The 23,767-nt window shown below is 42.1% G+C and overlaps 1 protein-coding gene and 1 pseudogene across 1 annotated transcript in view; one reads left to right on the top strand and one right to left on the bottom strand.

The window, feature by feature from the left end:
- Positions 1-1,390: 1,390 nt before the first annotated feature.
- Positions 1,391-17,138, top strand: LOC118626191 (annotated as a pseudogene).
- Positions 17,139-17,149: 11 nt separating this feature from the next.
- CDYL (chromodomain Y like) overlaps positions 17,150-23,767 on the bottom strand; it is a 243,172-nt gene continuing 236,554 nt past the window's right edge. The window contains exon 5 of the mRNA XM_036257540.1: positions 17,150-17,194. Within this exon, the coding sequence (XP_036113433.1) occupies positions 17,165-17,194 (30 nt within the window). The 3' untranslated portion in view covers positions 17,150-17,164. The remainder of the gene's footprint in view (positions 17,195-23,767) is intronic.

The raw sequence follows: 23,767 nt of genomic DNA, 5'->3' as shown, positions 1-23,767 counted from the left end.
TGCAGGGTCGACAAAGGTGGGTCAGCAGCTCTCTTAAAAGGCCATTATGACCTAGGCAGACTGTCAGCTCAGGTCACCCAAGATATAAATGACCTCGAGGACCAGATATCTCACTTAGAGAAGTCTCTTGACTCCCTTGCCGAGATAGTCCTTCAGAACCGTGAGGACTAGACTTACTGTTCCTTAAACAAGGAGGTCTCTGTTCAGCCTTAGGAGAAACCTGTTGCTTTCATGCTAACCACTCTGGTGTTATTAGGGAAAGCTTAAGCCTGATCAGAAAGCAGCTGAGAGAACGAGAAAAAGCTCAGTCAGCCTCCAAGAATTGGTATGAGGACTTATTCGGCTGATCCCCATGGCTTACTACCCTTATCACTGCCCTTTCTGGTCCCTTACTTCTCCTCCTGCTAATGTTAACCTGTGGCCCAATCCTGATCGATTGCTTAATGCAGTTTGTTAGGGAAAGAATGCAGACTATTAAGCTCGTGGTCCTGAGCACTCCTTACCAGAAGCCAGCCATGGTAGAAGAGACTGAAGACACTTACCTAGATTCAAGGATTTGAATTAACCCCAAAACCAGTGAGGAATGTGAAGGACAGACAATAGGGCAATAAAACAAAAAAACATACAGCTAAAGTACTGTGAAAACTTGTAGTTAAAAATTTCCCACTTGGTAGACCTTGTCCTGAACCCTAAGAGGATTACAGGAACTAGGGAGGAGGGAAGGAGATGGGCATCAGCTGGAGCTGACCACTATATTGTGCAAATAGAACTGCTTACCCCTCAGACATAATGGCTAACCGCAGATATTCGCTTCTGTACATGCTTGCTTGCTCGCAGACCCTTAGCCCAATTTCTTAACAGGGGCTAAGAAAACTATATAACCAACCCTCCCCCTGAGCTCAGGGCTGCTCTCTCTGCGTAGGATGGGACAGTCGCCGCACAGCCAATAAAGCTCTCATAATTTGAATCCAGTGCGGAATCTGAATCTGGTCTGTCTCGTTGGTCTACAACAGAGGGAAGACAAGTTACCAATACAAGAAAGAGAGGTAACATCATTAAAGATCCTACAGATACTAAAAAGAATAGTACAGGAGTATTAGGAACACCTTTATTCCAATAAATTCAACAACAAAAGTGAAATTGACCAGTTCCTTGAAAGATGCAAATTGCCAGTGCTCACTGAAGAAGACATAGACAAAGCCTTCCTTTAACAAAAATCCATATCCAGACGGCTCTAGTGGCGTTTTCCCAAACATTTAAGAAATAAAGCAATCTACACAAACTCTTCCAAAAACTCAAAGAGGAAGAAATATTTTCCAACTCATTCTGTGAAGTCAACTTTACTCTGGTGTCAAAATTATCCTGATACCCTGGCCAGAAAAACATATTAATGGAAAAGAGAACTGTGGAACGCAGTGGCCACAGCCTGCAGAACAACAAGCCAGAGTTTTGCTGTGACTACTGCGATCCTTACCTCACCTCCATCTGTGAGAAGGACACACTGCAGCGGTAGGAAACAGAATGTGAAGACTGCGGTCAGAACGGACCGAAGAGCAGGCTCAGAGTCTGACTAACCAAACGACGCAGCACCTCAGCAGGAGAGATGCCTCCTACTCCACTCTCTGCTCCTGCCCCTGCAGGGGTGATGGTCCCTCCTTCCCCAGCCTTCTGGGCCCTCCTCGCCCTGTTATGTTGTCAGCACCCAAACTCCCATGATGCCAATAAGGGGTCATCCTCCTCCTGGGTTGATGCCAGTGGGACCTGGTTCTCAGCATGGGCCTCGTGCTCACCTTTCCTGCAACTCGGAACAAAGGCTTGGTGCTCCCGGAATGAGGCCACCTATGAGAGGGCACATGCCAGTGATGCCTGGGCCCCAACGATGAGACCTCCTGCCGTTCCATAGCAGTGTGCAGTCTTCCAGGAACGCCTCCAGCAGACAGCTAAGGAGAGAGCGGAGCCTCTCTTTATTGGTTTTACGTCACTTGTTCTACTTCACCAGGAGATGTTGGTGCTTGTTTTCTAAAGCATGGCAAAGAAGACTCACTCCCTCTTCCTATAAAAGAGGGAATAGTTTTGGAGGGAAGTAAATAGACACAATTTTATTTTATTTCATTCTTTAAAATTTATTTATTTAGCCCTGGCCTGTTTGGCTCAGTGGTTAGAGCGTCGGCCTGCGGTCCTGAGAGACCTAGGTTCGGTTCCTGCTAAGGGCACGTACCTCGGTTGCAGTTTGTCCCCGGCCCTGGTCGGTTGTGCGGATGGCAGCCACTCGATGTGTCCCTTTCACGTTGATGTTTCTCTCTCTCTCTCTGTTCCTCTCTCTCCCTCCCACTCTACCTGAAAAAAAAATGGAAAAATGTCCTTGGGTGAGGATAAAAAAAAATAAAAATAAAATTTATTTATTTATTTATTTTATTTTTGTTACAGATGTTTCTCCTTTTTTACCCCATTGACACCCTCCTCTCCATCCTCCTTGCCCTGCCCCTGGCTTTGTTGTCCATGTCCTTTGGTTATGCATACATGCATGTAAGTTCTGTGGTTTATCTCCTCCCTCCCTCCACCACCTCCTCTTCTGAGGGTTGTCAGTCTGTACCCTACTTCCATGTTTCTGGGTCTACCCTATTCCACAGACTGTTATGTTCATTATATTCTATAAGTAAGTGAGATCATGTGGTATTTGTCTTTTTCTGCTTGGCTTGTTTCATTTAGGATAGTACTTTCCAGGTCCCTGCATGTCGTCTCAAAGGATAAGAGATCTTTCTTTCTTACAGCTGCATAGTACTCCATTGTGTATATGTACCACTGCTTTTTTATCCATTCATCTACTGATGGACACTTGGGCTGTTTCCAGATCTTAGCTATTGTAAATAGTGCTGCTATAAACAAGGGGGTACATATATTCTTTCTGATTGGTGTTTCAGGCTTCTTAGGGTATATTCCTAGAAGTGGGATCACTGGGTCAAATGGAAATTCAATTTTTAATTTTCTGAGGTAACACCATATTGTTTTCCATAGTGGCTGCACCAGTCTGCATTCCCACCAGCAGTGTACTAGAGTCCCCTTTTATCCACACCCTCGCCAACACTTGTTGTTTGATGATTTGTTGATGGCGGCCATTCTGACAGGTGTGAGATGATAACTCATTGTTGTTTTAATTTGCATCTCTCTGATGATTAATGATGTTGAGCATTTCTTCATATATCCCTTGGCCATTTGTATGTCCTGTTTGGAGAGTTGTCTACTCATCTCCTCTGCCCATTTTTTAATTGGGTTCTTTGTCTTCCTTTTGTGGAGTTGTATGAGCACTCTATATATATTGGAAATTAACCCCTTATCTGATATATCATTGGCAATGATGCTCTCCCATACAGTGGGTAGCCTTTCCACTTTGATGACTGTTTCTTTTGCTGCACAGAAGCTTTTTAGTTTGATGTAGTCCCATGTGTTCGTTTTTTCCTTTGTTTCTGTTGCCTTACGTGATGTATCAGTAAAAATTCTGCTGCATATAATGTCTGAAATTTTGTTGCCTAGATTTTCTTCTAACATTCTATGGATTCACGGGTCACATTAAAGTCTTTTATAATTTTGAGTTTATTTTTGTGTATGGTGTAATTTGATGGTCTAGTTTATTTTTTATTTTTTTTCATGTAGCTGTCTAATTTTCCCAACACCATTCATTAAAGAGGCTGTCTTTACTGTATGCTCTTGCCACCTTTGTCAAATATTAATGGAGCGTATTGCCTTGGGTCCATTTCTGAGTTCTCTGTTCTGTTCCACTGGTCTGTATACCTATTTTTGTGCCAGTACCAGGCTGTTTTGATTACAGTCGCTTTGTAGTATAACCTGATATCTGGTATTGTGATCCCACCTACTTTGTCCTTCTTTTTCAAGATTGCTGTGGCTATTCAAGGTCTTTTTTGGTACCATATGAACTTTGGAAGTATTTGTTCCAGTTCTGTGAAATATGTCGTTGGTATTTTGATGGGGATTGCATTAAATCAATAGATGCGTTGGGTAATATGGACATTTTAATGATGTTAATTCTTCCAATCCATGAACAAGGTATGTGCTTCCACTTTTTTATATCTTCCTCTATTTCTTTTTTCAATATCCTGTACTTTTCTGCAAATAGGTCCTTTACTTCTTTGGTTAAGTTTATTCCTAGGTATCTTAATTTTTTTGCCGTGATGGTAAATGGGATTGTTTTTTCAGTTTCTCTTTCTGTGAGTTCATCACTGGTGTATAAGAATGCCGTCGATTTCTTGACGTTAATTTTGTATCCTGCTACTTTGCCAAATTCATTTATTCAGTCTAGTAGATTTTTGATGGAGTTTTTAGGGTTTTCTATGTATAATATCATGTCATCTGCAAATAATGACAGTTTCACTTCCTCCTTTCCAATTTGGATCCCTTTTATTTTTTCTTCCTGTCTGATTGCTGTGGCTAAGACGTCCAGTATAATGTTACATAAGAGTGGCGAAAGTGGCCATCCCTGTCTTGTTCATGTTCTTAAGGGAAATATTTTTAGTTTCTGCCCATTGAGTATGATGTTGGCTGTAGGTCTTTCATATATGGCCTTTATTATGTGGAGATATGATCCCTGTATTCCCACATTGCTGAGTGTTTTTATCAGAAATGGATGCTGGATTTTGTCGAAGGCTTTTTCAGCATTTATTGATATGTTCATGTGGTTTTTTTCTTCATTTTGTTTATGAGGTGTATCACATTTATTGATTTGCGAATATTGTACCAGCCTTGCATCCCTGGGATGAATCCCACTTGGTCATGGTGAATAATTTTTTTGATGTATTGCTGGATCCGATTTGCTAGTATTTTGTTCAGGAGTTTGGCATCCATGTTCATCAGGGATATTGGCCTGTCGTTTTCTTTTTTTGTAGTGTCTTTTTCTGGTTGTGGAATTAGAATTATGCTGGCCTCATAAAACAAGTTTGGAAGTCTTCCTTCTTCTTGAATTTTTTTGAAATTGTTTGAGAAGAATGGGCGTTAGTTCTTTTTTGAATGGTTGGTAAAACTACCCCATGAAGCTATCAGGGTCTGGGCTTTTGTTTGCTGGGAGAGTCTTGATTACCTCTTCAATTTCCTTAGTTGTTATTGGTCTTTCCAAGTTTTGGTCCAGTTTTGGAAGACGATGTGTGTGTTTCTAGAAATGTGCCCATTTCACTTAGATTGTCGAATTTGTTGCCATATAATTATTCATAGTAGCTGTTAATGATCTTTTGTATTTCTGTGGTGTCAGTTGTTACTTCTCCACTTTCATTTCTGATTTTGTGTATTTGGGTTCTCTCTCTTTGTTTCTTGGTGAGTCTAGGTAAGGGTCTATCAATCTTGTTCATTTTTTCGAAAAACCAGCTCTTTTTTTCATTGATTCTTTGGTCTCTGTGTCATTTATTTCTGCTCTGATCTTTACTAGTTCCTTCCTTACTTGTTCTGGGGTTTTCTTTTTGTTTGCTTTCCAATTTTTTGAGTTGTGAGGTTAGTCTATTAGAAATTCTTCTTGTTTCTTGAGGTAGGCCTGTAGTGCTATGAACTTCCCTCTCAGAACTGCTTTTGCTGCATCCCATAGATTTTGTGTTGTTGTGTATTCATTTTCATTGGTTTCCAGAAAGTTTTTAATTTCTTCCTTGATTTCCTTGGTAACCCATTCATTGTTTAATAACATGGTATTAGGCTCCATGTTTTCAAATGTATTTGCATGTTTGATTTTGTGTTTTGTTTTTTTGTTTTTTTTTTGTGGTAAGTGCCCATAGCCGGAACTGAACCCGGGACTCTCTGGTCCGCAGGTTGACGTTCAACCGCTGAGCCAAACTGACCAGGGCTCTTTTCATGTTTTTGTTGCAACTGATTTCTAGTTTCATGCCACTGTAATCTGAGAAGATTTAGTTTGTGTCCTATCATGTGATCTATCTTTGAGAATGCCCCATGTGCACTTGAGAACAATGTGAATTCTGTCATTTTGGGGTGTAATTCTCTGTAGATAGCTACTAAATCCATTTGGTCTAGTGCTTCATTTAGAGTCTCTGTTTCCTTGCTAGTTTTTTGTCTAGAGGATCTATCCAGTGGTGTGAATGAGGTGTTGAAGTCCCCTGCTATGATCGTATTGCTTTTGATTTCTCCTTTGAAGTCCTCCAGAAGATTTTTAATATATTTTGGTGCTCCTATATTAGATGCATATATGTTTATCAAGGTTATATCTTCCTGTTGGATAGATCCTTTCAATATTATGTAGTGGCCTTCTTTGTCTCTAGTTATGTCCTTCATTTTGAAATCTATTTTATCAGATATGAGTATTGCTACCCCAGCTCTGTTTTCCTTTCTGTTTGCTTGGAAAATAATTTTCCACCCCTCACTTTCAACCTATGTGAGTCTTTTGTTGTCAGGTGGGTCTCTTGTAAACAACATATAGATGAGTCATGCTTTCTTATCCAATCAGCTACTCTGTGTCTTTTTATGGGAGCATTCAGTCCATTTACATTTAAGGTGATTATTGATATGTACTTACTTATTGCCATTTTTGTTCAGTTTGGTTCTATTTTTCTTCCTATTTCTTCTACTAATTATGGCAGTTTTTATTTTAACATTTCTTGTGGTGCTGGTTTGGTGCTAATGTATTCCCTTAGGTTTTTTTTTGTCTGGGAAGCTCTTTATTTGACCTTCTATTTTGAATGACAGCCTTGCTGGGTAGAGTATTCTTGGATTCAGATCCTTGTTTTTCATGAGCTTGATTACTTCATGCCATTCCCTTCTGGCCAGTAGTGTTTCTTGTGAGCAGTCAGCTGAGAGCCTTATGGGGTTTCCTTTGTAGGTAGCCTGTTGCTTATCTCTTGCTGCTTTTAGGATTCTCTGTTTGTTTTTAATTTTTGGCATTTTAATTAGTATGTGTCATGATATGGGCTTATTTGGGTTCTTCTTACTTGGGGCTCTCTGTGCTTCTTGAACTTGACCTTATTCCTTCACCAAATTAGGGAAGTTTTCTGTCACTATTTTTTTGAATATATTCTCTAACCCTTGTTCATTTTTTCTTCTTCGGGGACTCCTATGATACGAATATTATTATGTTTCCAGTTGTCCCACAGTTCTCTTAAGGTGTCTTCCTGTTTTTTAATCTTTTTTTCCTTTTGGTTTTATGATTGGTTGATTTTTTGTACCCTGTCTTCTAATTCACTAATCCGGTCTTCAGCTTCCTCTACTCTGCTCTTTAGACCTTCCAATGTGTTCTCTATTTCTGATATGTCATTCTTGATTTCTTCTTGGTGATTTTTAATTTCCAATTGGTTTATTTTCAGCATCTCTATGTCCTTGCTTATGCTGTTGAGCTTCCTCAAGATCATGGCTCTGAATTCTAGCTCCGTTAGCTTGCCTAACTGCTCCACATTGATCTCATCTTTGGTGGAGGTCTCTTGTTCTCTCATTTGGCTTTTGTTTCATGTTTCACCTTCTTGGCTATCACAGTGGGCTTTGGGGCCTGTCAAGTTTTTCCTGTGGGTGTTGGTGTTCTGCTGTTTGTGGCTCCCTCTCCTGGGTTTGGATGAGCGAGGGAGGACCCAAGTTAAACACCACAGTCAAGTCTTATTTTCCTGGTTAGAGTTGCTAGTCCCGGAGTAGTACTGTTATCCTCTAGTTTTTAGCCTGGAGGCTATTAGTCAAGTTTACTTAGTTTTGGGTTGTCAGTTGATTAAAAAACTGCCTCTGGTGCTCAGTAAGGGGATTTCCTGAAGGGGGGGCAGATGTTGGTTGTTAGTGATCCTCAATTTGCATTTTAATGGCCCACAGAGTGGGGTTGAAGCTCTGAGAGTGGGGCCGCTGCCTCTCCCCAGAGCCCTGGGAAGGAGTAAGATGGCCACCGTCCTGCATGGCCACAACTCAGGAAAAGCTCTGAGCACCCTCCAAATCCCGAGTTTCCCCACATAGTTCCAGTCCCGTCCACCCTCCCTCTGCTGGAGCCCAAGGTGAGTGGCTGTGGCTATTTTAGGGTCTGACTCGGCTCTGCGCTGTGGAGCTGCTTGGGAGTTTAACCCCGAGGGCGCTTCTCACAGCTAAGGCGACTGACGACCGTGGGCCCCCAGGCCCCCTTGCACCTCCGGAATCCTAGCAGGATTGAGTCAGTGTCCCTGGTTATATGATCCTCTCAAGCTGCTTTTCTGTTGCTTTCTTCTGTCGATTTGTGTATGTTTAAGTTGTAATTCCAATTTGGTCCTGGGAGACAGTCTGTGTAGTTTCCATTCACTCTGCCACCATTTTGAAATCCCCTATTTTATTTTAAAATATATTTTAATGACTTGCAAGAGAGAGAGAGAGAGAAGAAGGGAGAAGGAGATAGAAACATCCATGTGAGAGAGAAGCATTGATCAGCTGCCTCCTGCATGCCCCCTACTGGGGATCGAGCCTGCGACCTGGCCTGTGCTCTGACCAGAATCCAACAGGGACCTCTCAGTCCATGGGAAGAAACAATCCACTGAGCCACACCCACCGGGTGATGGAAGAACATTTTAAAAAGCGTTTTAATTTGTATTGTGAAATGTGAAAATAAAATTGTCAACTCTTTTAGTTAAAAGAAAGAAAACTACAAAACACTATTTCTTGTAAAAATAGGTGCAAAAGTTCTAAACAAAGTTTAGTGAATGGAATATTCTGATATTCCATTCCAGTAATAACAGTATCAAGGTCGTGGTTTTATCCTAGGAATGCAAGGTTGATTTGACATTTACATAATTATTTCAATCAATACAGAAAAATTATTTGATAAAATCTGCTATCTATTTCTCATAAAACTTAGGCAAACTAGGAATAAAGGAAACTTCCCCAATCTGATAAAATGCATCTACAAAAACCCTATTGCAAACATGATAATTAATTGTGCAAGACTGAATAATTTCCTCCTAATATCAGGAGCAAATCGAAGATGTCTCTATTCACACTGTACTGGAAATTCTAGAGTGTGAAATTATGCAAGAAACAGAAATAAAAGACATCCAGATTAAAAAATTCTAAATAATATTGTCTTTTTTCACAGATGACATGACTGTCTATATACAAAATTCAATGCAGCCCTGGCCAGTCTGGCTCAGCGGTTGAAGTGTCGGACCAGGGACCAGAGAGACCCGAGTTGGTTCCTGCTCAGGGCATGTCCTCAGTTGCATTTTGTCCCCAGCCCTGGTTGGGATCGTGTGGGTGGCAGCCAGTCGATGTGTCTCTCTCACATTGATGTTTCTCTCTCTCTTTCTCCCCCTCTCCCTCCTGCTCTATCTCAAGATAAATGCAAAAATGTCCTCAGGTGAGGATGAAAAAAAAAAGCTGAAATTAAAAACCAACATTTACAATAGCATAAAAAATATAAAGTACTTAAGAATAAATCTAACAAAAATGTGAAAGAACTGCATACTGAAAACTATAAAATATCACTATAATAAAGACATAAGTAAATGAGGATATATACTTTGTTCAAAGACCCAATATTGTTAAGAAATAATACTTTCAAAATACAGATTTAATAGATTTACCTAATCCCCATCTGTGTGTGTGTGTGTGTGTGTGTGTAAATTGACAGACAGATTTCAAAATTTTTGTAGAGCTGCACAGGACCTAGAGCAGCCTCCAGGGCTGTTTTAGAACTTGACAATACATCACCAAAAGCTCCAGCTGCTTGTCCCTTCTCCCTCAGCAGCCCGAGCAGCATGTAGGAGGTGCTTCTGTCCGGTGTGCTCCTCTTGCACTCTGTGCGGCACCTCCCACTGAGAGGAAGTGTGGTAATACGGAACTTGATTTAGGACGTGTCAGTTGAAGTTGGAAATAAGATTTATTACCATTGTCATCAATTCTTTGGAATGATCCAGGGTTGACTAGTTTTTTCAAACTATCCATATCTGCCAGTTAATACCATGTTCAACTATTTTCCACATAAAATAAACATAAACATCTGATATGAAAGAAGGGTTTTAAAAGACTAAGTTGAGGAATGTATAAGAATAGGACTGACTTGTAGATCTTTAAGGAACAAGTGTCAAGAGGTTTCCAGAACACAGAAAACAAGAAACAAAAACTACGCACCACCAAGGCAGCTTTCTGAAGTTTGGAGCAGAGGAAATGGTACCACAGCGGTGGACAAACAGTCTTTGCCAGAAGCATCCCTTGTAAGGAGCTAAGATTGTGCTCAAATTCTTTTCATGTGATTTGCTGGGGCTTGGGGACCAGATGGATCACACTGGAAACATATTCTTCAGAATCCAGATTAGGGGACATTTGCACCCAAATGTTTATTTTCTGGGTGTCGAGTTACTGCTGTATTTATCTTAATAGATAAATCAAGTCAAATTATTTAGCAGGAAGTTAAGTGTGAGCCACCAACTTCTGAGAAAATGACCAGGGCTTAAAGATGGTTATTTTCATCTCTTATAATTGAAGAAATATTTGTTTTGTTTTCCTGTTTCCTGAAGTTTTCTTCCTCCCTCTGGTATGTTGCCTTTAAACTATTTTTAAATATTTTTTTAATTGATATTTTTAGAGAAAAAGGCAGTGAGAGACAGATAGAAAGATCAATGTGAGAGAGATACATCAATCAGCTGCCTCCTGCATGCCCCTTACTGGGGATCGATTCCACAACCCGGACATGTGCCCTGACTAGGAATTGAACCCAGACCATGGGAGGACACTTAATCCACTGAGCCACATCGGCCGGCCTGGTGTGTTGCCTTTAAACTCATGTGACAATTTCACTATAAAACTCTCTCGATTGTCCAGAGAGACTCAACCAATAGGAGATATATACGTGTATTTAACCCTTGAACAACTCAGGGGTTGGGGGTGCTCACCTCCCAGAACAGTTGAAAATCTGTGTATAACTATAGTCAACCCTCCAAATACAAGGATTCTCAACCATGGAGTTGACCCTTGAACAACTTGGGTTTGAACTGCACAGGTCAATGGAGAAAATCCACATACAAATGGACCCGTGCAGTTTGATCCTGAGTCAATTGTGTATACACTCTCCCTTACCAGCCTTTTGTTCTATTCATGCCCTCAGTGGATTGGATGGGGCCCACCCACACTGAGGAAGGCAATCCAATGTGCTGAATCCACCGATTCAAGTGCTAAGCCCGTCTATAGACCTCCTAGACACACCCAGAAGTAATGCTTAGCCAAATATCTGGATACCCCAAATATACAGTCATGTTGACAGTAAAATTAACCATCATGCCCCTTCATGAGTTACTCTTGTAATGTTTGTTGAGCATCTGGTTTATACTCAATAGTATTTCATGTGGGCTTGAGACCAGAACAAATTGATGACACAATTCCTTTCGAGGAAAAGACATCTCAGAAGGATCTTGACCCGGTTAGCTTTTGGCTCAAGCTGACATAGTAGACTATTATAGCCGAAGGAGCTGAATGAACATGTGGAGGGGATGGAGCCTCATGTCAACTAAGATCTTTCCCTTGGAAGGAAAACCACTTAGGAACTTTCTGGTCTTGGAGCTGCTGCTATCCCTCATCCCCTGGGCCCAAATTTACCAGTTTGGGAGCCACTGACTCTCTTGGGCTAGAGCTTGACAGGTGCCATTTTCCTCTAATGAATGGAAAGCTTTTCTCAGGAGGCTGAATTACAGTTGACCCTTGAACAACATGTGTTTGAACTGCATAGGTCAATTTATATGCAGATTTTTTCAATAAATATACTGGAACATATTTTGGAGATTAGTGACAATTTGAGAAAACTTGCAAATGAACCGTGTAGTCTAAATGTCAAAACAATTAAGAAACAGTTTGTTATGTTATGAATGCATAGGTACTAGTTTATTTTACCATTTACTACCATAAAATATATACAAATTTGTTATAAAATTTAATTTATCAAAACTTATGCACGGCCCTGGCCTGTTTGGCTCAGCAGTTAGAGCGTCGGCCTAGGATGAGGATAAAAAAAAACTTATGCACAGAAACACAGAACACACATGGTACCACTCACAATCAAGCGAAGCGTGAACAGAAATAAAGATCAGTCGTAAATCCTAACTCACCGGAGCATATATTGCAGGGCTGCAAGCATTTTACAGCTCCTCCCATGGCTGCTGCAGTGAGCTCAAGCCTTCTGAGTATCTGCTTAAGATGTTGTGAGGCTGATCGTCGCCAGTGAGCAGTTCATCTCTCCAGGAAAGTTGGTGTTGCAGTCAAGTGGTCTCCCATGGTTCCTGTGTCTTTTCACCATGTTCTGTGCAATGCCATCAGCCTGAAATAACACCATGGGACCTATATGAGGTGCCACCAGTGATGCTGGAAGTGTTCCCAAGAAGCAGAGAAAAGTCGTGACATTATAAGAAAAAGTTGAATTGCTTGATATGTACCGTAGATCGAGGTCTGCAGCTGCGGTTGCCCACCGTTTCAAGATAAATACCTCCAGCACAGGGACAAGGAAAACGTGTGAAGCTGTCACTGCAGCTAAAACAGCAGGTGTGAAAACCTTGCACATTATATATAAAACATCCAGTCTTTATAAAAAATTTTATTTATTGATTTTAGAGAGGGGGTGACAGAGAGATATTGATTTGTTGTCCCACTTATTTATGTATTTATTGGTTGATTCTATTTTTTTTATTCCTCACTTGAGGATATTTTTCTACTTATTATCAGATAGAGTGGGAGGGAGGAAGAAAGAGAGACAGACAGAAACATCAATGTGATAGAGCCACATTGACTGGTTGCCTCCCACACGACCCGACCAGGGCCGGCGAGGAACCGCAACTGAGGTACGTGTCCTTGACTGGAATTGAACCCGTGACTCATTGGTCCTCAGGCCAACGCTCTGATTGCTGAGCCAAACCAGCCAGGGTCATTGGTTGATTCTTGTATTTGCCCTGACAGGGAATGGAACCCGCAACCTTGGCATATCAGGACCATGCTCGAACCAACTGAGCTACCCTGTGAGAACTTAAAATGTTTTTTTAACTTTGCATTGAAAAGACAGTTTTTATGTGGTTGTGGGATTGCTGTAAGAAAGACATACCAAGGGCTTCAATATAATTCCAGAAACAGTGAGGTCATTTACTTGAAGCAAAAGGAAGGTGAAGAATCTAAAGCTGCAGAATTTAATGCCAGCAAAGAACGGTTTGAATTTAGCAGGAGGTTTGACTTAAAAAACATGGAGATAGCAGCTTCTGTCAACCAAGAGGTAGAAGATAAATTTGTAGTTGCTACTAAGAAAATCATTTAGCCCTGGCTAGTTTGGCTCAGCGTTTGGAGCATCGGCCTGCGGTCCAGAGAGACCCGGGTTTGGTTCCCGCTAAGGGCATGTACCTCGGTTGCAGTTTGTCCCCGGCCCTGGTTGGTCATGTGGGTGGCAGCCACTCGATGTGTCCCTTTCATGTCAATGTTTCTCTCTCTCTCTTTCTTCCACTCTATCTGAACAAAAAATGGAAAAATGTCCTCGGGTGAGAATAAAAAAAAAAAGAAAATCATTTAGCAGAAAGGATAGCTACCTGACCATGTTTTTAATGTGGTCAAAAGTGCCCTATCCTGGAAAAAAATAAATGCCACAAAAGACACTTATTAGGAAGGAAGAGAAGCGAGGACCAGGAATTAGGGCAGGAAGGATAGGCTACGTCTACGGTTCTGTGCCAGTGCAGTCGGGTTTACCATCAGGCCCGGCCTTATCTAACCCCTGAGACTTGGAGGGAAAAGATAAACACCAGTTGCCAGTCTTTTGATTAAATTACAACAAAAAGGCCTGAACAATGAGAACACTTTCTCTGCATTGGTTCCATCGTTGTTTTGTCCCTGAAGTCAGGAAGGGCCTTGCCAGTAAGGGACTACCTTCTAAAGTTGTTTCGAGCCTGGCCCTGTCCGGTTTGGCTCGACGGTTAGAGCGTCAGCCCACGGACCGGAGAGGTCCGGGTTCGGTTTCTGCTAAGGGCACGTACCTCGGTTACAGTTTGTCCCCGGTCCCGGTCGTGTGGGTGGCAACCAGTTGATGTGTCTCTCTCACATCAATGTTTTTCTCTCTCTCTTCCTCCCTCTCCCCCTCCTGTTCTACCTAAAGATAAATGCAGAAATGTCCTCGGGTGAGGATAAAAAAGTAAAATAAAATTGTTTTGAGCCTGGCCAGTGTGACTCACTGGTTGAGCATCGATCCATGCACCAAGAGGTTGCCGGTTCGATTCCCGGTCAGGGCACATACCCAGGTTGTGGGCCTGATTACCGGTTGGGGGTCCTTCAGGAGGCAGCCACTTGATGTTCTCTCTCATTGATGTTTCTCTCTCTCTCTCTCCCCTTCTCCCTTCCTCTCTGTCTGTAGAATCAATAAGGAAAAAAAGTTGTTTTGATATTGGATAATGCCTCTGACCACCCAGGAGCCCATGAGTTCAACACCAAAGCTGTTGAAGTGGTCTAGTTGCCCCAACACAACGTCTCTAATTCAGCCTTTAGATCAGGGGTCATAAGGACCTTTAAGACTTGATAGTACTCTATAGAAAGCATTGTCAATGCTATGAAAAAGAACCCCAATAGAGAGCACATTATGAAAGTTCAGAAGGATTATGCCATTGAAGATGCCATCGTTGTTATAGAAAAATCCATGTAAGCCATCGAGCCCGAAACAGTGAATTCGTGCTGGTGAGACTGTCCGTGCCGTGCGTGGCCTCACAGCATTTACAACAGAGCCAATCAAGACAAACATGAAGGACTTCCGGTCAAGATGGCGGGTAGGTAAACGCGGTATCGTGTCCTCCCACAACCACATCAAAGTTACAACTAAACTAAAGAACAACCATCATTCAAAACCGCCTGAAATCAAGCTGAATGGAAGTCGTACAACTACGGAACTAAGGGAAAAAAAAAAAAGCAGCTACATCCAGACCGGTAGGATGGGCGGAGGTGCGAGGGGGGGCGGCGGCGGCGCAGCGGCGAGACGGGCTGGTCCCACACCCAAGCGTGGTGGATAAAAATCAGGAGGATCCCGCGGCTGGGAAGGTCCTTCCTGAGGACTGAGGGGTCCCCGTCCCACACCAGGTGCCCCGCTCAGGGTTCCAGTGCCAGGAAGAGAAGTCCCCATAACTTCTGGCTGGAAAAACCAGCGGAAACTGAGGCTCAGGGAAGCTGAAGCGGCTGGAGCCCCAGGCAGCTCCCTAAAGGGCCTGCGCACGGACTTATCAGACTCTCTCCCTCTAAGCTCGGAGGGGAGGCAGCTCGAGGGGCGCCAGAGACATACAGGGAAGAACTGAGCTGTTTGGCACTGGAGCGAGCGCTGGAGAGGGGCCTTCCTCCGGGACAAAGGTGCTGTCGGAGGCCTTTGTTCCTTTGGTGAGCCCTTCCCGGGGGCGGCAGACAGAAGCCATATCTGGGACTCCAGCAACCTGGCTCACACTCGTAGCCCCGCCCTGCTGACTCCCTGAGGCCCCGCCCCACCCCGCCCCACACAACTTTCAAGCTGTTGCCACTTGCTTAACCATAGGATTGGCCGGTCTTGGATCCTGCTTCAGGTTTTTCCTAAATTCTTTCAAACGAGCACCATTGGGTCTCAGCGAGCCCCATACCTCTCATTAAGTAATACACAGAAACAAACACAGGGAGGCAGCCAAAATGAGGATACAAAGAAACAGGTCCCAAATGAAAGAACAGAACAAAACCCCAATAAAAGAACTAAGCGAAAAGGAGATAAGCAACCTAACAGATACTGAGTTCAAAATACTGCTTATAAGGATGCTCAATGAGCTTAGTGAGAACCTCAGTGAACTTAGGGAGGGCATCAAGAGCATAAAAAAGTACCAGTTAGAAATCATGGATACACAGTTAGAATTAAAGGAGGCATTAACTGAAATAAAGAATAATTTACACAGCTTCAATAATAGAGTATGTAGATCCAAGGAGCAAACCATCAATTTGGAATATAAGGAAGCAAAAAATCCCCAATCAGAAGAGCAAAAAGAAAAAAGAATCCAAAAAAATGAGGATAGAGTAAGGAGCCTCTGGGATAACTTCAAGCGTGCCAACATTCGCATCTTGGGGGTGCCCGAAGGAGAAGAGAGAGAACAAGAAATCGAAAACCTGTTTGAAACAATAATGGCAGAAAACTTTCCTAACTTGGTGAAGGAAACAGACATACAAGTCCAGGAAGCACAGAGAGTCCCAAACAAGATGAACCCCAAGAGGCACACACCAAGACACATCATCATCAAAATGCAAAAGGTTCAAGACAAAGAGAGAATATTAAAAGCAGCAAGAGAAAGGCAGCTAGTTACCTACAAGGGAATACCCATTAGGCTGTCAGCTGATTTCTCAAAAGAAACTTTGCAGGCCAGAAGGGAGTGGCAAGAAATATTTAGAGTGATAAAAACCAAGAACCTACAACCAAAATTACTCTATCCTGCAAAGCTGTCATTTAGAATCGATGGACATACAAAAACTTTCCCAGACAAGAAAAAGTTAAAGGAGTTCATCACCACCAAACCATTATTATATGAAATGATGAAGGGTCTTTTTGAAGAAAAAGATAAAATGTATGAACAAACAAAATGGCAATGAATGCATATCTATCAACAATGGAATCTACAAACAAAATGAACAGGAACAACAGAAACATTCTCATAGATACAGAGAACATTTTGTTGGTTGCCAGTTGGGAAGGGGATTGGGGGAATGGGTGAAAAAGGTGAAGGGATTAAGAAGCACAAATTCATTGCTAGACTGACAAACCTCAAAGGGAAAGGGGTTGGGAGGGTGGGAAGAAATAAACCAAAGAACTTATATACATAACCAATGGACACAGACAATAATGTGGGAAAAGGTGGGAGGGGGGCGGGAGTGGGGAGGAGGGGGTCAATGGGGGAAAAATGTGGAACATCTGTAATACATTTTACATCCAACAATAAAGATTTGGAAAAAAAAAAAAAAAGACAAACATGAAGGAGATTGTGGATATGACAAAAGCAAAATGTGGGGAGGGGTGAAGGGTTTCAAGATAAGGATCTTGGTGAAATTCAAGAGCCATAGACACCACACCCGAGGGATTCACCGAAGACGACTTGGTGGAGATCTGTTCTTCCAAAGCAGTGCCATGTGATGAGGAAGAGGACGCAGAAGTAGCAGAGCTGGAGAATAAACTGACATTAGACAACCTGGCAGAAGGGTTGTGATTACTTAGGACTGCTTTCAACTTCTTTTATGACATGGACCCTTCCGTGATACCGCACTGAAATGAAAAAAAATGGAAGAAGAAAGATTGGTACCATATAGAAACATTTTTAGAGAAATAAAAAAGCAGGAAAGTCAGACAGAAACGACCAGGTATTCAGAGTTTCACCAAGTATGCGTGAACCTCCTACTTCCGCTTTCTCCTCCTGCATCCCTTCGGCCTCCACCCCTGCGCCAGCAAGGCGGACCCTCCTCCTCCTCCTCAGCCTGTGCACTGTGAGGACAAGGATGAAGATCCTTATGATGATACACTTCCACTTGATGAATAGTAAATAATCGTTGCTGGGCATGCTAAACATGTGTTGTGCATGTGCGTGAGTATCTTCCTGTGAACATCTAATAAAGGTACAGCCAGAACAGTATGAGACCCTTCTGTGTGTCGTCATCAGCGCCTAAGCACTCATGCGTGTCCATCATGGAGTCTTCATCGTGCAGAACACCGTGTGCAGGACTTGCACCGAAGTGGCTATCCCATCGTACATAGGCGTAAGGTGAGTAATCTTAATGTAAAACTAATAATGTGTTAGTTTCCTTACTGTTTTATAACTTTGGATTCAAAAAATTACATTACCATACAGAATGCTTCTCTCCCTCCTCTCTTGCTCTCTGGCTCACCCTCTCATAATTGGTAAACAGTTTTTAAAAAATGTAACATTGCTTCTAATACTGTATTATAAATATGACTATAATACTGTATGCCATAAACATTTTTATAATGGTTAATTCGTATATAGGCTAGACTACCTAAAAGTAGGTTGCTGATCTTTTTTTTTTTCCTCACCCAAGGACATTTTTGCATAGAGCAAGAGGGAGAGAGAGAGAGAAATATCGATGTGAGAGAGACACAGTGACTGGTTGCCACCTACACGACCCCAACCAGGGCTGGGACAAACTGCAACCGAGGTACATGCCCTTAGCTGGAACCGAACCCGGGTTTCTCTGGACTGTGGGCCAACGCTCTACCTGCTGAGCCAAACCGGCCAGGGCAGTTGCTGATCTTTGCTATCAATGTGTAAATCGTTATACCTGCGATAAAAATGTATTTCTTTTTCACATTATCTTTTCATTTTGGATATCTAGTGTTAGTAATACGTGTAATATCTACGGTGTTTTGTATCATATAAGACAACACGGATGAAGGTACTGACAGAAAATTCATCTTGTAAACATAATATAAATGTACAGCATCTGTAAATACAGTGCAGTACTGTAAATGTATTTTCTCCTTATAATTTTCTTTTCTCTAGCTTACTTTATTGTAAGAATATAGTATATAATACCTATAGCACACAAAATATGTCTTTTTTAAATTTATTTATTTTTATTAATTAATTTTTGTTATAGATGTTCTCATTCCCTCCCCCACTGATTCCCCCCTCCCCCTCCCTCCCTGCTCTGTCCCCAGTTTGTTGTCCATGTCCACTGTTCATGCATACATGCATATAAGTTCTGTGGTTTATCTCTCCCCCACCACCCCCTCTTCTGGGGATTGTCAGTCTGTACCCCACTTCCACATCTCTGGGACTACTCTATTCCTCATAGTTATGTTCATTATATTCCACAGATAAGTGAGATCATATGATACCTGTCTTTCTCTGTTTGGCTTGTTTTACTTAGGATGATACTTTCCAGGTCCCTCCATGTCGTCTCAAAGGATACGAGATCTTTCTTTCTTACAGCTGCATAGTACTCCATTGTGTATATGTACCACAGCTTTTTTATCCACTCATCTATTGATGGACACTTGGGCTGTTTCCAGATCTTAGCGATTGTAAATAGTGCTGTTATAAACAAGGGGGTACATATATTCTCTCTGATTGGTGTTTCAGGCTTCCTAGGGTATATTCCTAGAAGTGGGATCACTGGGTCAAATGGAAGTTCAATTTTTAATTTTCTGAGGTAACACCATATTGTTTTCCATAGTGGCTGCACCAGTCTGCATTCCCACCAGCAGTGTACTAGAGTCCCCCTTTCTTCACGTCCTTGCCAACACTTGTTGTTTGATGATTTGTTGATGGTGGCCATTCTGACAGGTGTGAGGTGATACCTCATTGTTGTTTTAATTTGCATCTCTCTGATGATTAGTGATGATGAGCATTTCTTCACATGTCTCTTAGCCATTTGTATGTCCTGTTTGGAGAAGTGTCTATTTAGTTCCTCTGCCCATTTTTTAATTGGGTTCTTTCTCTTCCTTTTGTGGAGTTGTATGAGGACTCTATATATATTGGAAATTAACCCCTTATCTGATATATCATTGGCAATTATGCTCTCCCATACAGTGGGTAGCCTTTCCATTTTGATGATTGTATCTTTCGCTGTGCAGAAGCTTTTGAGTTTGATGTAGTCCCATGTGTTCATTTTATCCTTTGTTTCTATTGACTTAGGTGATGTATCAGTGAAAATTCTGCTGCGTATGATGTCTAAAACTTTGTTGCCTACAGTCTCTTCTAGAATTTTTATGGATTCATGAGTCACATTTAAGTCTTTTATCTATTTTGAGTTTATTCTCATGTAGGGTGTAAGTTGATGGTTTAGTTTTATTTTTCTGCATGCAGCAGTCCAATTTTCCCAACACCATTTATTAAAGAGGCTGTCCTCACTCCACTGTATGCTCTTGCCACCTTTGTCAAATATTAATGGAGCATATTGCCTTGGGTCCATTTCTGGGTTCTCTGTTCTGTTCCACTGGTCTATATGCCTGTTCTTGTGCCAGTACCAGGCTGTTGTGATTACAGTAGCTTTGTAGTATAACCTGAATTCTGGTAATGTGATCCCTCCAACTTTGTTCTTCCTTTTCAAGATTGCTGTGGCTGTTTGAGGTCTTTTTTGGTTCCATATGAACTTTTGAAGTACTTGTTCTAATTCTGTGAAGAATGCCGTTGGTATTTTGATGGGGATTGCATTGAATCTATAGATTGCTTTGGGTAATATGGACATTTTAATGATGTTAATTCTTCCAATCCATAAACAGGGTATGCGCTTCCACTTTTTTATATCTTCCTCTATTTCTTTTCTCAATGACCTGTAGTTTTCAGTGAATAGGTCCTTTATTTCTTTGGTTAAGTTTATTCCTAGGTATCTTAATTTTTTTGCCGCGATGGTAAATGGGATTGTTTTCTCAGTTTCTCTTTCTGTGAGTTCATCATTGGTGTATAAGAATGCCATCGATTTCTTGACGTTAATTTTGTATCCTGTTACTTTGCCAAATTCATTTATTAAGTCTAGTAAATTTTTGATGGCGTCTTTGGGATTTTCTACGTATAGTATTATGTCATCATCAAATAATGACAGTTTCACTTCCGCCTTTCCAATTTGGATCCCTTTTATTTTTTCTTCCTGTCTGATTGCTGTGGCTAAGACTTCCAGTATAATTTTAAATAAGAGTGGCGAAAGTAGGCACCCTTGCCATGTTCCTGTTCTTAAGGAAAATGCTTTTAGTTTTTGCCCATTGAGTATGATGTTGGCTGTAGGTCTTTCATATACGGCCTTTATTATGTGGAGATATGATCCCTGTATTCCCACATTGCTGAGTGTTTTTATCAGAAATGGATGCTGGATTTTGTCGAAGGCTTTTTTGGCATCTATTGATATGATCATGTGTTTTTTATTCTTCATTTTATTTACGTGGTGTATCACGTTTATTGATTTACGAATATTGTACCAGCCTTGTATCCCTGGGATGAATCCCACTTGGTCATCGTGAATAATTTTTTTGGTGTATTGCTGGATCCAGTTTGCTAGTATTTTGTTCAGGATTTTGGCATCTATGTTCATCAGGGATACTGGTCTATAGTTTTCTTTCTTTGCAGTATCTTTTTCTGGTTTTGGAATTAGAATTATGCTGGCCTCATAAAACAAGTTTAGAAGTCTTCCTTCTTTTTGAATTTTTTGAAATAGTTTGAGGAGAATGGGTGTTAGTTCTCCTTTGAATGTTTGGTAAAACTCCCCCATGAAGCTATCAGTGCCATATAATTGTTCATAGTAGTTGTTAACAATCTTTTGTATTTCTGTGGTGTCAGTTGTTACTTCTCCTCTTTCAATTATGATTTTGTGTATTTGGGTTCTCTCTCTTTATTTCTTGGTGAGTCTAGCTAAGGGTCCATCAATCTTGTTTATCTTTTCGAAAAACCAGCTCTTTGTTTCATTGCTGCTTTTAGGATTCTCTGTTTGTCTTTAATTTTTGGCAGTTTGATTACTATGTGTCTTGGTGTGGGCCTGTTTGGGTTCTTCTTACTTGGGGCTCTCTGTGCTTCTTGGACTTGAATGCCTTCTTCCTTCACCAAATTAGGAAAGTTTTCTGTCACTATTCCTTTGAATATATTCTCTAACCCTTGCTCATTTTCTTCTTCGGGGACTCCTATGATGCAAATATTATTATGTTTCCAGTTGTCCCACAGTTCTCTTAAGCTGTCTACCTGTTTTTTAATCGTTTTTTCATTTTGGTTTTCTGATTGGTTGATTTTTTTCTACCCTTTCTTCTAATTCACTGATCTGGTCCTCAGCTTCCTCTACTCTGCTTTTTAGACCTTCCAATGTGTTTTTCATTTCTGATATGTCATTTTTTATCTCTTCTTGGTGGTTTTCCATTTCCAATTGGCTTATTTTCAGCGTCTCTATGTCCTTACTCATGCTGTTGAGCTTCCTCAAGATCATGGCTCTGAATTCTAGTTCTGTTAACTTGCTTAACTGCACCTCATTTATCTCATCTTCAGTAGAAGTCTCTTGTTCTTTCATTTGGATTTTATTTCTGTTTTTCACAATTTTGGCTATCACAGTGGGCTTTGGAATCTGCCAAATTTTCCCTGTGGGGGTTGCTGTTCTGCTGTTTGTGGCTCCTTCTCCTGGGTTTGGATGAAGCAGGGAGGACCCACTTTGAACACCACTGTCAAGTCTTAACTTTCCTGGTTAGAGCTGCTAGCCCAGGGAATGGTAGTTATCCTCTAGCTTTTTTTGCCTGGTGGCTATTAGTAGAGGTCTCCTGAAGAACCTTGGGTTCTGAGTTGCCTGAAAAACTCCCTCAGGTGCTCAGTGTAAGAGGATTTCCCGAGGGTGGGGCAGCTGCTGGTTGTTAATGGGCCTCAATTAGCATTTTAATGGCCACCAGGTGGGGTTGAATCTCTGAGGGAGGGGCCGCCTCTCCCCAGGGCCCTGGGAAGGAGTAAGATGACCACAGTCCTGCATGGCTACACTCAGCAAAAGCTCTGAGCACCCTCCAAATCCTGAGTGTCCCCACACAGTTCCAGTGCATTCTGCCCTCCCTCTGCTGAAGCCTAAGGTGAGTGGCTCTGTCCAGACTCTGCGTCGTGGAGCTGCCTGGGACTTTTAACCCGAGGGCGCTGCTCCCAGCTAATGGCGGCCAAGGTTGCCGCACCAGCCGAGGGCGTAGCACCCAGCCAAATTCACAGGACCCAGCCCAGGGTGCAGCTTCCAGCCGAGTCCCCTGGTCCCAGCCGAGTCCGCTGGTCCCAGCCCAGGCCGCTGCGGACCGTGGGCTCCCAGCCCCCTCTCGCGTCCTTGCAAGCCTACCAGGATTGAGTCAGTGTCCCTGGTTGTGTTGTCCTCCAAGCTGCCTTTCGGTTGTCCCTTCCTGATGATTTGTCTTTATTTTCATTGTAATTCCAGTTTAGCCCTGGGAGATGGTCTGTGTAGCTTCCATTCACTCTGCTGCCATTTTTTCTCTTACAAATATGTCTTAATCAACTGTTTATGTTATTGGTAAGTCTTCCAGCGAACAGAGGCTATTAGTAGTTAAGTTTGAGGGAGTCAAGTTATACATGACTGCTGACTGCACAGTAGTTGGTGCCTCTAGCTCCCCACCCCCTGTGTTGCTCAGGAGTCAAGTGTCCTCTGTAGAAATAACCATTTTCCGAATCATAGCCCTGGGCCACTTTTATGGAATAGCAGTTCATGCATTGCTCTCACAGAACGGGTGTCTTTATTTCAGGACAAGGAAGACTCATGGAAAAAGGTGGTTGGACTTGGGATAGGACTGATTTTTTTCTTTCTCTTTTAATATCCATAATAGGGGCATGAGAGCAGGGGGTGCAGCCGGCTGAGTGTGCAGGAACGGCTGAAATCCATCACAGCCACTTAGCACCACCAGCAGGGAAAGCCTCTGTGAGAGGTGGAACTAGACAGAAATTCAGGGACGTGACATCTGGCTATCAGTCTAGTAGCATCTGTGAGCTCTTCCTGAGGGAAAAACAGGCACGTCGAAAGGTATTCTTCTGCAGGCTTTCTTTGTTACCCTCAAGTGAGGTTGTTGGAGCCCTTTCCTTTCATTTTTGAAGAGCTCACATCTGGCCCTCATTTCAAATAACAACTGGCAGCCTCAAGGCAGTGCACTCAGTAGAATCTCAGTGACTTTCTTGGCTCTTAGGCCATGCTGTCTGATACAATCTTCTGGGTGAGAACCCTGGAAAGATTTGGAGGTTTGAGAATGTAGGGCAGGCCCTTGGGTCCAGCCGCAGCCAGAATTCGCCATTGCTTCGCTTAGGGCTCGAGCAGGCCTCCAGCTGTTTGATCTTGAAGGAAAGTCATGGGCACAGAATGCTCTCTGAACTGCCAAGGC

Source organism: Molossus molossus, unplaced genomic scaffold, assembly GCF_014108415.1.
Source record: "Molossus molossus isolate mMolMol1 unplaced genomic scaffold, mMolMol1.p scaffold_m16_p_12, whole genome shotgun sequence".
Lineage (NCBI taxonomy): Eukaryota > Metazoa > Chordata > Mammalia > Chiroptera > Molossidae > Molossus > Molossus molossus.
The sequence above is the reverse complement of the archived record's forward strand: the minus strand, read 5'-3'. Positions and strand labels throughout refer to the sequence as shown.